Here is a 13,021-nt window from a genome sequence, read left to right on the forward strand (position 1 = left end):
TTTACAGGGTGCACAGTTTATTTATGATGTCATGTACATAAACCTGCAGCCCTGATATATTTATATCCTCCACATTGATATTCCTTTTGTAAATCATGCTATATTTTATTCGACACCTTTCACCCAGAGTAAAAAGAAGCCTCGTAAATTTTTTGATGTGAAATTTATTTGCAATAGATGGATGAGTCCTATAGTAAGTACTTGTCTGAATGCAGGCCCTAGTCCGCTGATTAACAAACCATGATACAGAGAGCGAGGGAGGTGGCATTACATGATAGAGATGCATTCCCAAGCAAGGAGAAAGAGAAAGTAGTCTCTGAGCATGGGAATGAACTTCACCAGAACCAGGTCCAGGTGGGTGAGAGTGAGTGAGTTTTGGCCATAAAGCACTTTCCCACCAAAGAGAGACTCTGTTTGACGACGCCTGAAATCCTTTTCGCATGGACTCTTGGTCGTGGTTAGTTGGACGAAGAAGGAAAGTCTGGCTCCTAGTTTCACCAGCCAGTCAGTCAGTAGTGCTTTCCACTGGGTCGAAGAACAGACTCTCTCACCACTTTCTCCTCCTGCCTCGATCTCCACCACCAGACTTTCTCCACGAGTTTCACCCTGGCTCGATCTTCTCCTCTGTCTGCAGTGATATGTAGGAGCTTGGAGCAACAGTAAGGAGGCTGTGTCTCCAGTTCTTCTGTCGTGCTCTCAGTGGTTTCATGGTTTCGTCGGATTACTCAAAACAGAGAATAACACTTGCGAAAAACTCGATAATACACTGTGGACACAGTCTTATTCGATGTTGCTAACTTAATTACTTGCTGCTATTCCTGCACAACAGTGGCAAACCACCATGGGTACTTAAGGAAGACAGTTTATGCAGCCGGTGGACATTGACGGGGTCAAAGAAGAAATAACGAGGTTTACTATGAAAAATATTTTCCCATTGTTATAACGTTGAGTACGTGTTTGGTGGTTTGGTGTGCATCGGTTCGAGTTTGAGAAATGCATTTTTTGCAGTATAAAGTGACCGTGGTAGGTGAGTAACACGATGACGCCGGGTGGAGCGGACATTCGGTGTAAATTGTGACAATAACTGTGAAAATGTGAAAGCAAATATTTTGTGTTCGTTTTAGTTCAAAGTTCGCGGAGGTGAACGATAAGCATGCACATAACAAATAACAATTATGATTGGGAAGGTACCTCTTCGGATGGGAGTTCCTTATCCCAAAAAGCTGCTGTTATGTTAAAGTGAAAGTTCAGCCGAATGTAAACAATTTCTCCAACATGACCCACGAACTTTGGTACTTCAGCATTGACAGACGGTAATTTTGTAGCATTTTGTATCAGCATGGAAGGTTGGTGATTCGATCATAATGCTTCGTATACAATTTTGAGTTCAATTTATGCAAGTCATACTAATGACTCATTCATTTGACTCTGGAGATTCATCTCAAACTTATTAATCGGGATAATCCGTTTCCTCCATTTGATTTTTTTCGATTTGCACACTGAAGATTTCTTTTGGTATTTGTTCCTCCTACTCTCATCATTTAGATTCTTATAAAAAAAATCCAGATTCAAAAAGTGTCGAAATTTCTGTATAGACATTTACGTCTATCCAGATCTATGTATGTTAGAATTTACCAAGAGCCAAAATGTATCAACTTGTTGTTCGTTGTTCATAATCAGATTGGTTCACATTTCAGTCACGATTGAATATCTCTTTCTACTTCACGTATAGTGCTCAGATTGAACAAAAAGCTCATTAAACTTGGCAATAATTATGTTAGTTCGTGTAGTAGATCAACAAACTCCAATTTATGCTTCATAATACTATGCATATTATCACCTAGTCATGCAGAAGCTATACTTGAAGTGAGTTAGTTATGTGCTGTGCGAATGGAGCTAAACTCACGAGAAACCCTAGTCTCAGCACAAGGTACTTCAGGAGGCCGTAGGTTTAAGCTCCACCCGCACAGTACATAACTCGTTCACTTTATGTATAGTAAACAGAGTCCACTTAACAGGCACGACGGATGATCCTCATTCGTCTCACTAGGATTAATAAGCCATGAGATGGCGAGTCCTCAATAGATGCATCAGGGATTTCAATTCCAGATGGAGTCTCTTCTTTGATATTTCCATATAAAAACAAGTGCATAGTGCACCATAAAAGCGGACAGTGAAAAATAGACGCGAAAGTTACAATTTATGTGAGTGTTTTCTCACAAAAAGGAAATATCGATTTACTTTTTAGGAGAAGTAACTTTCTCCTCACATTTGAACACCATTTCAACTTGTTGCTCATTGAAACACACGACGGCAAAGAAGAGTAATGCATAAAAACGGCTGCTGCTGCTGCTGCTGCCCAATTTCCTCTTGACTTTTGTCAACGATGCTGCCATGCTGCACGGTATCATCATAAACACGTTTTTTATGTTTCCTCTTGTTGATTTACTTATCGTGACAACAGTGGGTGACTTTGGTTTTTGTCATTCCTGATTGTTGGTCAGGAAACTCTTGTACCGATTCATCAGCATGCTTGACATATGTCGGTTCTGGAGAAAGCATTTTCTTCGAATGAATAAAACTATTCTTATATTTTTCAGACCGGCTGACAGAACTGTGCAAGATATTGCTGTGATTGTATCGTATTTGAGACATTTGGCAGCTCTCACTGGTAAAAACATATACGTGAATAGTATGAGCGACGCCTATAATATTATAAAAAATATGCACAGGAGTACCACCACTATTGCTCAGCCAATTAGCCAGCGTCGCCTACTTGGAACAGCTTGACTCTGGCGTTACATGTAAGAAAACATTGTTACCCTCAAATTGCATGTATGTACTTCTCTTTATATACAAAGGAATAGGAAGTCGTCAGACGCAATCACAATTTGAATGTGAATTTAAAATATACAAGCCTCAATTTTGGTCGTTCAAACCATTTAAATTGAATAGGAGCCAATTTAAAGTCAACAATACAACACTTAAATCTCTCAATTTATTTCGATGACGGGGGTCTGAAAATTTAGAACTTGTCGGGGGAAATTTTCTAGCCTCATGAAGGTCTGATTTATTTAGGGTTAACAGCAGTAGGTAACCCGGATTTGAACATATTTATATCTCGAAAGAAACATTTTGACCCATCACAACGCAATACATAGATTGAGAAATATTTTCTGTTCTGTATTCCTCTGCCTGGAAAAAAGTGAAAGTCCCTGATTAAGCAAGGATAATAAGTTTTCGATAATCGTACCTCCGGTAAATATGTCTGTATGTAGTCGTTTAGGATACGCTTCCTAACAAATCCCTGCTCCTCCGATAGTGGACCACTAATTATACATCGTATTATACTTGTCCTTAGTACGTATAACAAACCTGAAGGTTTCTCCGCCGACCATGCATACATATTTTACTACTGAAATTAAGTAACTTGACCTCAAAATAATTGGCCTGGGTTTTCCAGGTGAAACTTTTTTGCACTAGACGGCAAATATGTAAAAGCCTATCGACTTTGTCATTCGCTCCTATGATAGTAATCCTCGGGCTCTTATGGCCACTCAGCGAGTATATCTCTCGGATTTTGCGTCTTTCAAATTGTGTGATATATCGTTATCCTCTAATTGGACCGAACCCATAATTCCTTGGATCATATCGAATTCATGACACACGATGTTTGAAATCGGCTTACAGTTGGAAACCCTCTTAACTTATGTAAACCAGATTATACTCCGCAAAAATTAATCACGAAATTAATAATTGGGCAACTCATAGCGCCACGAGTTGAAAAGCACATTGCGGCTAACTAAATATTTTAACATTTTAAAGTGTAATATGCATATCTGCATTTAAACCGTTAATAAGTAGTGTTAATTTAAGGATAGTTGAGATTTCTTCAATATACCCTAAAAGATCTTCTAATCTAATCTTCTTGAATATTCTGTAGTGTATCGGCAGGGGGATCGCGGAACGTCATGGTATGCAGTCCTGATGGTAAATATTTATTAGTAATTTCTCAAGAAAACTTGTTAGGACATAAAAGTTTATCGTGTTTCGAAAAAAAAACAGGGAACTTTGGACGTACATGTCTCAAAAACAGGAATTGTTGAGGTGAGTGACTTCTTGCATAAATATTCATTCATATATTCATATTAACACGGGGCACAACATGCAGGCGTGGCTCATCTCATTTTGATACATACAAAGTGGAGCCATGCTTTCACTCAGAGCTGAGTGGTTCTTGAAGAGCTGCCTCAAGTCTTACTATTATGCACAATCATGCACTTCCTCTTAAAAGCTCTCCAGATGAAAAAGTCCATTTGAGATGTCTTTAATTCAAACAGTCATTCCCAGAACGAGCTGAACCCAGTCCGCCGTCTCCGTACCTTTGAATTCTGCACGACTAGGGCTGGCACATGTAGTATTGGAGAAAGTTCATGGTTGTCACTGCATTGCTGCTCTGTTGCAAAAGTTGAAAATACCATTATGTGTATCGTGCTGATTGTGATGATGATGATTGAATGACAGGACATGAATGCAGTTTCCAGGAGTTTGGGAATGGGGTCGTTTTTCGGAGAAAGCATTTTGGACGGTAAAAATTCCTAATTTTTTGTGTAAATATAAATTGTACCGAGTTTGTTGATACTTTTCTAGATTCTCCACGAGAAAATACCATCGTCACTCGGGAGCCGTGTCAATTGCTGCGTGTTGAACAACGAGATTTTCGGGCACTTTGGCAGGTAAGGTTCATTTGGCTTATTTTTGTCACTTTGATTTCGCTTTTGACGTTTCTCGTAACGTTCTCTCTCTCTGTTCGAAACAACTGCGTACATATGTCTAAACTGCTCTTTCTTCAGCTCTTTAGGTCCCTAGACTGTAGCCATCGCAAAAAATCCATCGTAATTAAATTATCACCCATTACAGATATAGAACAGACCACTCACTCTGGCTCGAAATTGTATTTCAGTTTCCTCCACTGCTACTTAATTAACAGTTGGTTGACATCATTTTGACCTCAATCAAATATTGTTTTTGGTGAAATACGAGGTTCCCAAATTACTGAGGATATGCGTTTGTTTGCAAAATGATTAATAGTGTGTAGTGTGTGCCAACAAAAGGCTTAAAATCGGATTTGCACATTATTCTGTTGGAGTGTGAAATATGTGTGAGCAATATAAAGTCAAAATGCCACGAATTCCAAATATGTATTCCGGTGGTTCTAAATACTACGAAATACAAGGAATGGTGCTTTTCACTCACATTGGTCCTACAGTGACTTGTGTTATATAATAGAAATAGTAATAATTTTCTCTCGGAAATAAATTCTCAAATGTTCGCCAAATGTGATTTCCTTTGTCTGTCTTTGGGTGTAAACTTTCTCCTGCAAAAGTGCTAAACATTTTGGAATGACGAAATACATAAGTTTCAAGACAACGGCAAGAGCTAGTTTCAGATTCAATTTCCTGACGTTTTAAATCTTGATTGTTTTTAAAATACGAAATAACCAGTTACTAGAAACAATTTTGGTTGATATCCTGTTTTTCGTTTTCTAAAATAAGTTTGTTCAAATTCCTGACAGTCGGTATAAATTAATTTAAATTTAAATAGGATTCACGATTGCGATGTTTCTATATAGCGAACCTATCCTGCAAGCCAAAATGGTTACCAAACTGATTTGTCTATTTATATGAGTAAATACATAGTCAACTTTTCACGGTACTTCAATCAGAATCAGGATCACTAATAGGCAGGTGGAGCTCCTTCATCGATGATGAACATGAGGAAACAATGATACTGAATAGTGTATGGACTGTCACTATCAGTCCTTTTTCTTCTTATTGCACCTGTCGTGCTCGATTGGGAGCATGGACTTTGAGAAACTGGATCAGGCAAGGATCGCTGAGAAAAAGAGACGAGACTTGAGAGCATCTGAAGAAACAAAACCATATTTTCTCTTGGCACATAACTCACAGCTACATCCTTGTATTCCGTGTATGTATGTACATACACAGATCGGAACAACCAACCGTTCCAGGAATCTAATCTCATCAACGTCCCACAGTTGTTCTGTACCACCACCATCATCTTGAGGTCCAAATTGGATTTTGTCCCTATTTCAAAATGTACGAGCCATATATTTATGGCTTATACTGTCTTTTATACATAATTGTTTTTAGTTTTAGTTGCTGATTTTGAATTGATTTGGTATTTCTGACACAATTTCACGAAACTTATTAAAACTAATACCCAAGAGTAATGCTTACTAGTAAACAGAAGATATTGTCAGATAGTAAAGAAATATTCGAGTATTAGTTCAAAGTATACTGATTCATGGAATGATTAGCGTTAACAAAAAATGCTGACTCTGTATGAAATAGATGAATATTGGCAGTTGAAACCAACAGCCCACACCGACGCGGTCTGAAATAGTCTGGAAGTCAATGGATTGTCAACTATTTCTCAACACGTTTGATCGTGCAAATAAAACTTGCTGAATCACGGCTATAATGTTATATGGAATCAAGGGTAGTAAATTCCAACGCGGGCGGATACGAGCAATTTTTCTTTCTCGTTTTCTTATATTGTGCAAACAGATTCAGCAAAAACTTTCCAGTTTAGATTTCCAGAAAGCAATGGACGTGATACAGCTGCAGGGAAAGTTTGGATACATTTTGCTTTTACTATCACCACAGAAAGTATCTCCCAACATTATTTCTTGGTTAAAAGGAAACGGATGCAGTGTGAGTGTTGGACGTGGCGGCTGGTTCTGGACTTTGTGTTGAAAACCAAGTTTGTTACGTATGTATGTACACCTTTCCCTAGAAATCCGTTCCTATAGCCGAGAGATGTTCACAGCCTCATTTCAGTGTGTGTATAGCCTGTGCACGGAGAAAAGCTGAGGAGGAAATGGAGATTTAGAGACGGAGAAAGCCAACCAGGTAGACATGTAGATCGATAAGACTCGAAGTCAGCGTATGTAGTAGTCGTAATAGTGGCCGTAGTATGTACACGACACGACACGTACTCACATGTATGCAGTTTAAGTTGATGTTGAAACTCATCTCATTTCCAAATAGTGAACAACAACTGGTCCTGTAATACTCCCTCAAGTTGTTGGCTGATGGTCGAGAGATGGATATTGTCTGACTTTGTGTGCACTATGGATTTTCGAGAGAGAGAGAGGAAGGAAACAGTCCTTCTGGGTAGATAGATAGGTGGGTAGACCATAAAAGGTATTCCTCCCATTGGAAACAGATCCCTCACACTCTCGTCGTATTTATTTCATCCTTTCTCCACCAAACTGCTCAAATAATGCAATACAACAACTACTGAAGCATTCGGTGTAATTGTGCTTTCGCAGGAGTTGCTTTCTCCGCTTTCGTCTCAGTCTCAGTCAAAAGCCGAACAGCGAGTTGCTTCCACATCAGTGATTCTTCTTGCAGAAGACAAAGCCATGCTAATCCAAAATGTGATTATGTGGAGTTTCTAGTTTTCAATGCCACTTTCACCAACGAGTCTTCCATTATTAACAGAATGATTAAATGCTTGTTGTTGAGAGTTTTGGAGAAAGCAACTTTTGACGTTCCAAGCTTCACTTTCTGCGACTGGTTCTCTAACCGCAAACGAGCAGGATGCATACATGTATGTACTTTTAACTCGGTTCCTCCACTTGCTTTCTATTTATTTGGTGCGGACATGATGGATACAAAAATTGCCTGGTGTCGGATGCTACACTATTGCATAATTTATTATATGTACATAATACATATGTGTATCTACTATACGTATATTATAGATAGACTTCACAACGCATTACTATTTGCTTTTCCACAGTTGAGACACGAGGTCTGTGTTTGAAACATGACAGAAAGTAGTTTGCTTGCACAACTTACTCTTTTGTAGTTTATTTATTTCAAGACTTTTATGTAGGATCAGTCAGCCTTCTTTGTTCTGCGGATGAAGATCTACCACATCCAATCCTACTGCATACATGCATATATTAAAGTTCAGCCAAGTTTGCCTTTTAAATCAAAATTAGCATAAATACTGAGGTTTGATTATGTAACATATTTACACAAACAATGTCAAATTTGTTGATACTACAAATTAATCATGCTATTATACTAGATGTTACATCTCACAGGGAAGTTGTCTTTCTAGTCAAATAAAATAAATCTTGTTAATTAATAGTTAGTGATATCAGGATTTTATTAGGTCGCACGACAGGCTAAGTACACGCACGTACATAACATGAAACAATTTGTTGCTGAATTTCTCTAGACTCGTTATTCTACTCTCACTCACTCCCAGTTCTAGGGGGACTTGTATGGTACGATCAGATTGTATCAGTAGTCTTGTTCTTTTATGATGTTAATTACAGTGCTGAAGATTAATTTCTTGAAACTCATTTAAAATTACTGTCCCAAGATTAAAATCACATTATCTTGCCGCTTGTACCTGACAGATTAAATGCATAAGTACTCGTTCTACAGTATGCATCATGTTTGAAGATAGTGGTTCATTTTGACGTAGTGGTTATCAAGTTTGGCAAAATATATGCACATTTTGCGGTGTAGTTAACAATATCGTAGACTCATAATGTGAACCTTAATATTTTTGATGCATTTAGTAATCGTATTTCCTAATATTGGTATCCTACATACATAGATGAGTACTTTCGCATATAGCAAAGTTTGAATAGTCTCCATAAGTTGTAGATAAAAATTCTAAGAATTCGGCAACGGAACATTTCGGAAAATTTATGACCAGAATGCTTCCATTACGAGGTTCTTAAACGACAAGAACCTGGATGAAGTGATTTTTATACTGTTTGTGGTATGTTTTGGTAGGATCTCAGTTTTCTCAGTTTGCTTCGCTGTCAGACGAATCCTGCAAAATACTTTTAGTACTTCAAGGGGGCAAGATTGACAGACACTGACAAATCTGGTTAACTGGCATTGAATTCAAGTTCTTGGTTCCATTCCGGAAGTTTAGAAATGCATCTCCTTCCACTCCTCTCACTCTCAGAATAAGCATTTCTCTCCCTTATCATAATATTATAGATAATGATTGAAAGGGCAATAATAACTTAACTGGTGGTCCAAGCAACAACGCACGCCAGCCAACTGCAGCCGGTAACTTGTTGGCGGCATATGTACATAGGTATGTACGGAACATTTAAATATAGCAACTTCCAGGTTTAATAGCTCTGCCTGGGTATATTTGTGTAGTATGTAGTAAGTCTCAACGCTGTTCTTATGGGCTTTGTGCAGTAGGGTTGGTAAAAGTTAAATGTTGGAATGCGGCTTCTACTGAATTGTGCTTCCCAGTAAAGTTTCCATTACTCGTAAAGTTCGAAAGAGCATCTTGAAACTTGGTAAGTTAGCCAAATTATTTCAGGCATTCATGATTCTTCTTCTTATCCTTTGGCCGTTTTCTTGCCTCATTTCCTCCACAGAGGTTTTCCTCATTAATTTTATCTCCATTTAGATATTGGACAACTTTTCCTACTTATTCAGGCATATGTAGAACATTATGTAATGTTCCACCATCGCTCTAGCAAGATCATTAGTATTATGTCCGGACATTCGTCCTCCTTTTCCTTTCTCAGAGAAAATTCGTTTTGCAAATGCCTAACTTTGAAATTTTTGTGGTGTGACGAATTCTTCTGGTTTTCTATTTTATCAGTTTGTATTAAATGTACCAACTAATTGTATACATAAAACTCCTTGTTTTTCAACTTTGTATATACAAAACAAAGTCTCAAGTCTTCCTCCCAGCTATTAAACAATACAGTTTACCTTGAGTGCTCTCTCGGGTACTGAAAGGTTGTGTGTGTACAATTGTAGATTAAGATTGTAGATTATTAATGGTACATTAAGATTAAAATTTATTAGTACTGCACTAAGAGAAATTTTGAGATTTGCATTAATTAAGTTAAAACCACTTGTGTTTGTTGAGTTGAAGTATAATGCTAAAAGAAAAAAAATAAGAGAAATATTCATGAGATGAAGTGTGCAAGATTGACGTTGATGAACAATGTAGTTCTCACATGATTGTACGCAAAGTTTCAATTTAGTTGAGAAATCATTTGAATGAATCAAGAGGAGTTTTCTTTCATCACACACAACTCCACTTCAATCGAGGCGATTTATTTTAATGTATAAAATCTCTCTATGTTACTGGCCTTAGCGTTAAAACTGATTCTTTTGAATTCCTCGCCTAGGAGAAATTGAATACGAATTGAATGTGTGCGTTGAATACTAGCAGTAAACGAGTTGTAAGGTTTTCCAAACCTGCTGACAACGGCAACTATTTAGCAAATAATGCCAAGCACAGGGAAAATAAGTATGTATGTGCATACATATATTCGTAAGCTCAATTGAGTGGACGAGATGCGTTGTAAATTCAAGTTTCAAATGACGCTGAGGCTGTGCCCACTTTTATTCCCCTTAGAAATAAATAATATAATTGCCACTTCACTAGCAGTAGCAGGAAAAAATGCGCTTCTCAAAGAATTTAGTTCTGTTTATGTGTATAAACTGGTCCAAAGAATTTAATTGATGGGACAACAAAGGAATGTCGCAACTTTATAAAAAGAGAGTAACCTGTGTTGTTGGCTGCTATCATAAAGCAGGAATATGTGCAAAATCGATTATTTTTGTCATCTAATAATAATAACAATTAAAGATATTTCTTAGTATAAATATTTAAATGCAACATATGCATAAATTTAAAAACAAATGTTCATATGATGGAGTCTTGACTTGAAGGATTTTTTCATATTATTCTACCCAGATTTTATTCTACAACTTTAAACCTTGAACTTTTCAGGTCATGAATGTACATATTCGTGCGGGTGGGTGTGTTTTCATGCCCAGTTGACGGAAAATGCTGAAAAATAAATAATAAAGAGACCCTCAGATTAAACTACGCTGTTTGGCACCACATTCGTGATAATGCAAAGGATAGATGCAGAATATTTTATTAAGGCCCTCCATCCTGATGCGACACAGAGAACTTCCTGTTGTACACATTTAAGTCTGTCAGTCCACGAGTAAATGTAAATTTTTATCCTGGTGTGCATCCTCCATAACATCATTTTACTCGTCCAGCCTCGGAGTTCGGACTCATCTTTTCCTACAATGGCAGAGATCACAATTTTAACCAATGACACAAAACTCGTAGACCGAAACATTTTGATCCTCGTCGCTTGCATGCAATGGTTGATGGTTGGGACTCTGAAACCAAGAGGATTTTCCAAAACAAAAAATAAATGAAAAAGTACAACGTTCCAATTAGGCAGGCTACAGTGCCCACCCGTCCACTACCTACTATCATTATGCCATGAGCTCATCTTATTCTAATTCAACATTCACTCCACTCTACATATACGTTAATATGGTTGGCAAATGTTAAACTTTTATTCCAGCCTTTTTTCACCCTTTGAAGTTGAAGTTTTTTTAAATTTTAGAGTAAAGCTAAAAATTTTGCAAGTGTATGTGTGGATGCACAATGAATATGATTGGTTTATTAGTTATTTATTTATTCTAGAATTTCATGTCCAGAATTTTTCTCTTTACAAAGATCTACACTTTAAAGGAATGAATACATTTTGTAAAAGATTACCTTTGTGAAATACAATCCCATTGTTTGAAATCTAAATCGCAGGTAAAGATAAGATTCCAAGTTGATAACCAATGAAACAATGCACCATATAGATTTAGAAGACGTACGTGATTCGTGAAATTCGTGATCTAAACAAACACATAGCTGAACTTTGAGCAAACAACATTCTCGAGAATATATACGAGATTGGATGGACTGTGTATACAATGCATTTCAAGCGAATAAGGAAAAGTTCAATGCATGTCGCATCACTTTTTGTAAATCCAGAAGAAATGTAATCGGCTGAAAGAATTGTTTATTTTGGATTAAACCTTTTATCTATGACTATTGGGCTTGCAGTCGGGACGTTCACTGTTTATGGTGTAGCGAGAATTTATGTTGAAAAACATGGTGGGTTTTAAAGTGGAAGAAGATGAAGCTCTTTTGCCATATGCAGCCATACATACATATTCCACATGCACTTGAAAATATCAAAGTACAGATATTTCTGGAGATAAATTTCACACACACATTAACTTTTCCAAGTATTACAAAGAAACACACATGGATGGACAGGAAAAGCATTGGGGAGAAGAGGGACACCGTCCGGTTAGTTGACACTTTCTTGGCGACTTGAAGAAACATGCCAGAAAAGTTTGTAAATGGGGGAATATCGATGTATTTCTTCAATTTCGTGAGAACACACAACCCAAACTAGCCACTTTTTTTATAGCGACAGTATCAGAAACAACTTGACATGTCGTCTCACTATCTTGTTTCGATTGGATGGGTACGATTTATTAATCAAAATGTCAAGCTAAATAATTTGACTACTACTTCTTGCGACCTAAGGTTAGAAAAGTTGTGTGTAATCTTATGTAAACTACATATTTGCCCAGAGCACTGTTTTTCTGATATGGTTGTCAGCAGATTTCATTACACTCGACGTGTTTGCAAGTATTATGAAGATTAGGGGCGGACAGGAACATAAGTATAAAGAGTTGATAATTTGGTTGACAAGAATAATGTCATCTCCTACAGCATAATCCTGTCGTTGGCGGATAAATACATTCGTACGTACATATTTCATAGCCAAACATAGTCGAAGGTGTTCAAGAAGTGAAATCAACACGTCCAAAACAGATTCTTCAGATTCTTCACTTTTCATTACCAAAGTTCTGGCTTGGCAAATATGTTTGAACCCCTGGATGGAATGTTTTAAGGAGACGCAACAAAAAACATTATGCAAGTCATTCCACTGATGCTGAGGAGCTTCATGTTCATACAGCAGCAGTTTGTCAGAGATACGTAAGATTGGTTGAGACCCTGGAGACGTTGACGGAATTTTTATGGGTGGCATTCTGTAAACGCAATCCAAACATCTTTGCAAATAATTGTCACGTTTGGTTGGCAAAAG

General features: G+C 37.4%; 1 protein-coding gene across 1 annotated transcript in view; it reads left to right on the forward strand.

The window, feature by feature from the left end:
- Positions 1-529: 529 nt before the first annotated feature.
- LOC110846921 (rap guanine nucleotide exchange factor 4) overlaps positions 530-13,021 on the forward strand; it is a 41,255-nt gene continuing 28,763 nt past the window's right edge. The window contains exons 1-7 of the mRNA XM_022093757.2: positions 530-1,313; positions 2,601-2,671; positions 2,733-2,804; positions 3,944-3,990; positions 4,066-4,107; positions 4,525-4,588; positions 4,651-4,736. Coding sequence (XP_021949449.1) covers positions 1,276-1,313; positions 2,601-2,671; positions 2,733-2,804; positions 3,944-3,990; positions 4,066-4,107; positions 4,525-4,588; positions 4,651-4,736 — 420 coding nt within the window. The 5' untranslated portion in view covers positions 530-1,275. The remainder of the gene's footprint in view (positions 1,314-2,600; positions 2,672-2,732; positions 2,805-3,943; positions 3,991-4,065; positions 4,108-4,524; positions 4,589-4,650; positions 4,737-13,021) is intronic.

Source organism: Folsomia candida, unplaced genomic scaffold (genome assembly GCF_002217175.1).
Source record: "Folsomia candida strain VU population unplaced genomic scaffold, ASM221717v1 Fcan01_Sc003, whole genome shotgun sequence".
Taxonomy (NCBI): Eukaryota; Metazoa; Arthropoda; class Collembola; order Entomobryomorpha; family Isotomidae; genus Folsomia; species Folsomia candida.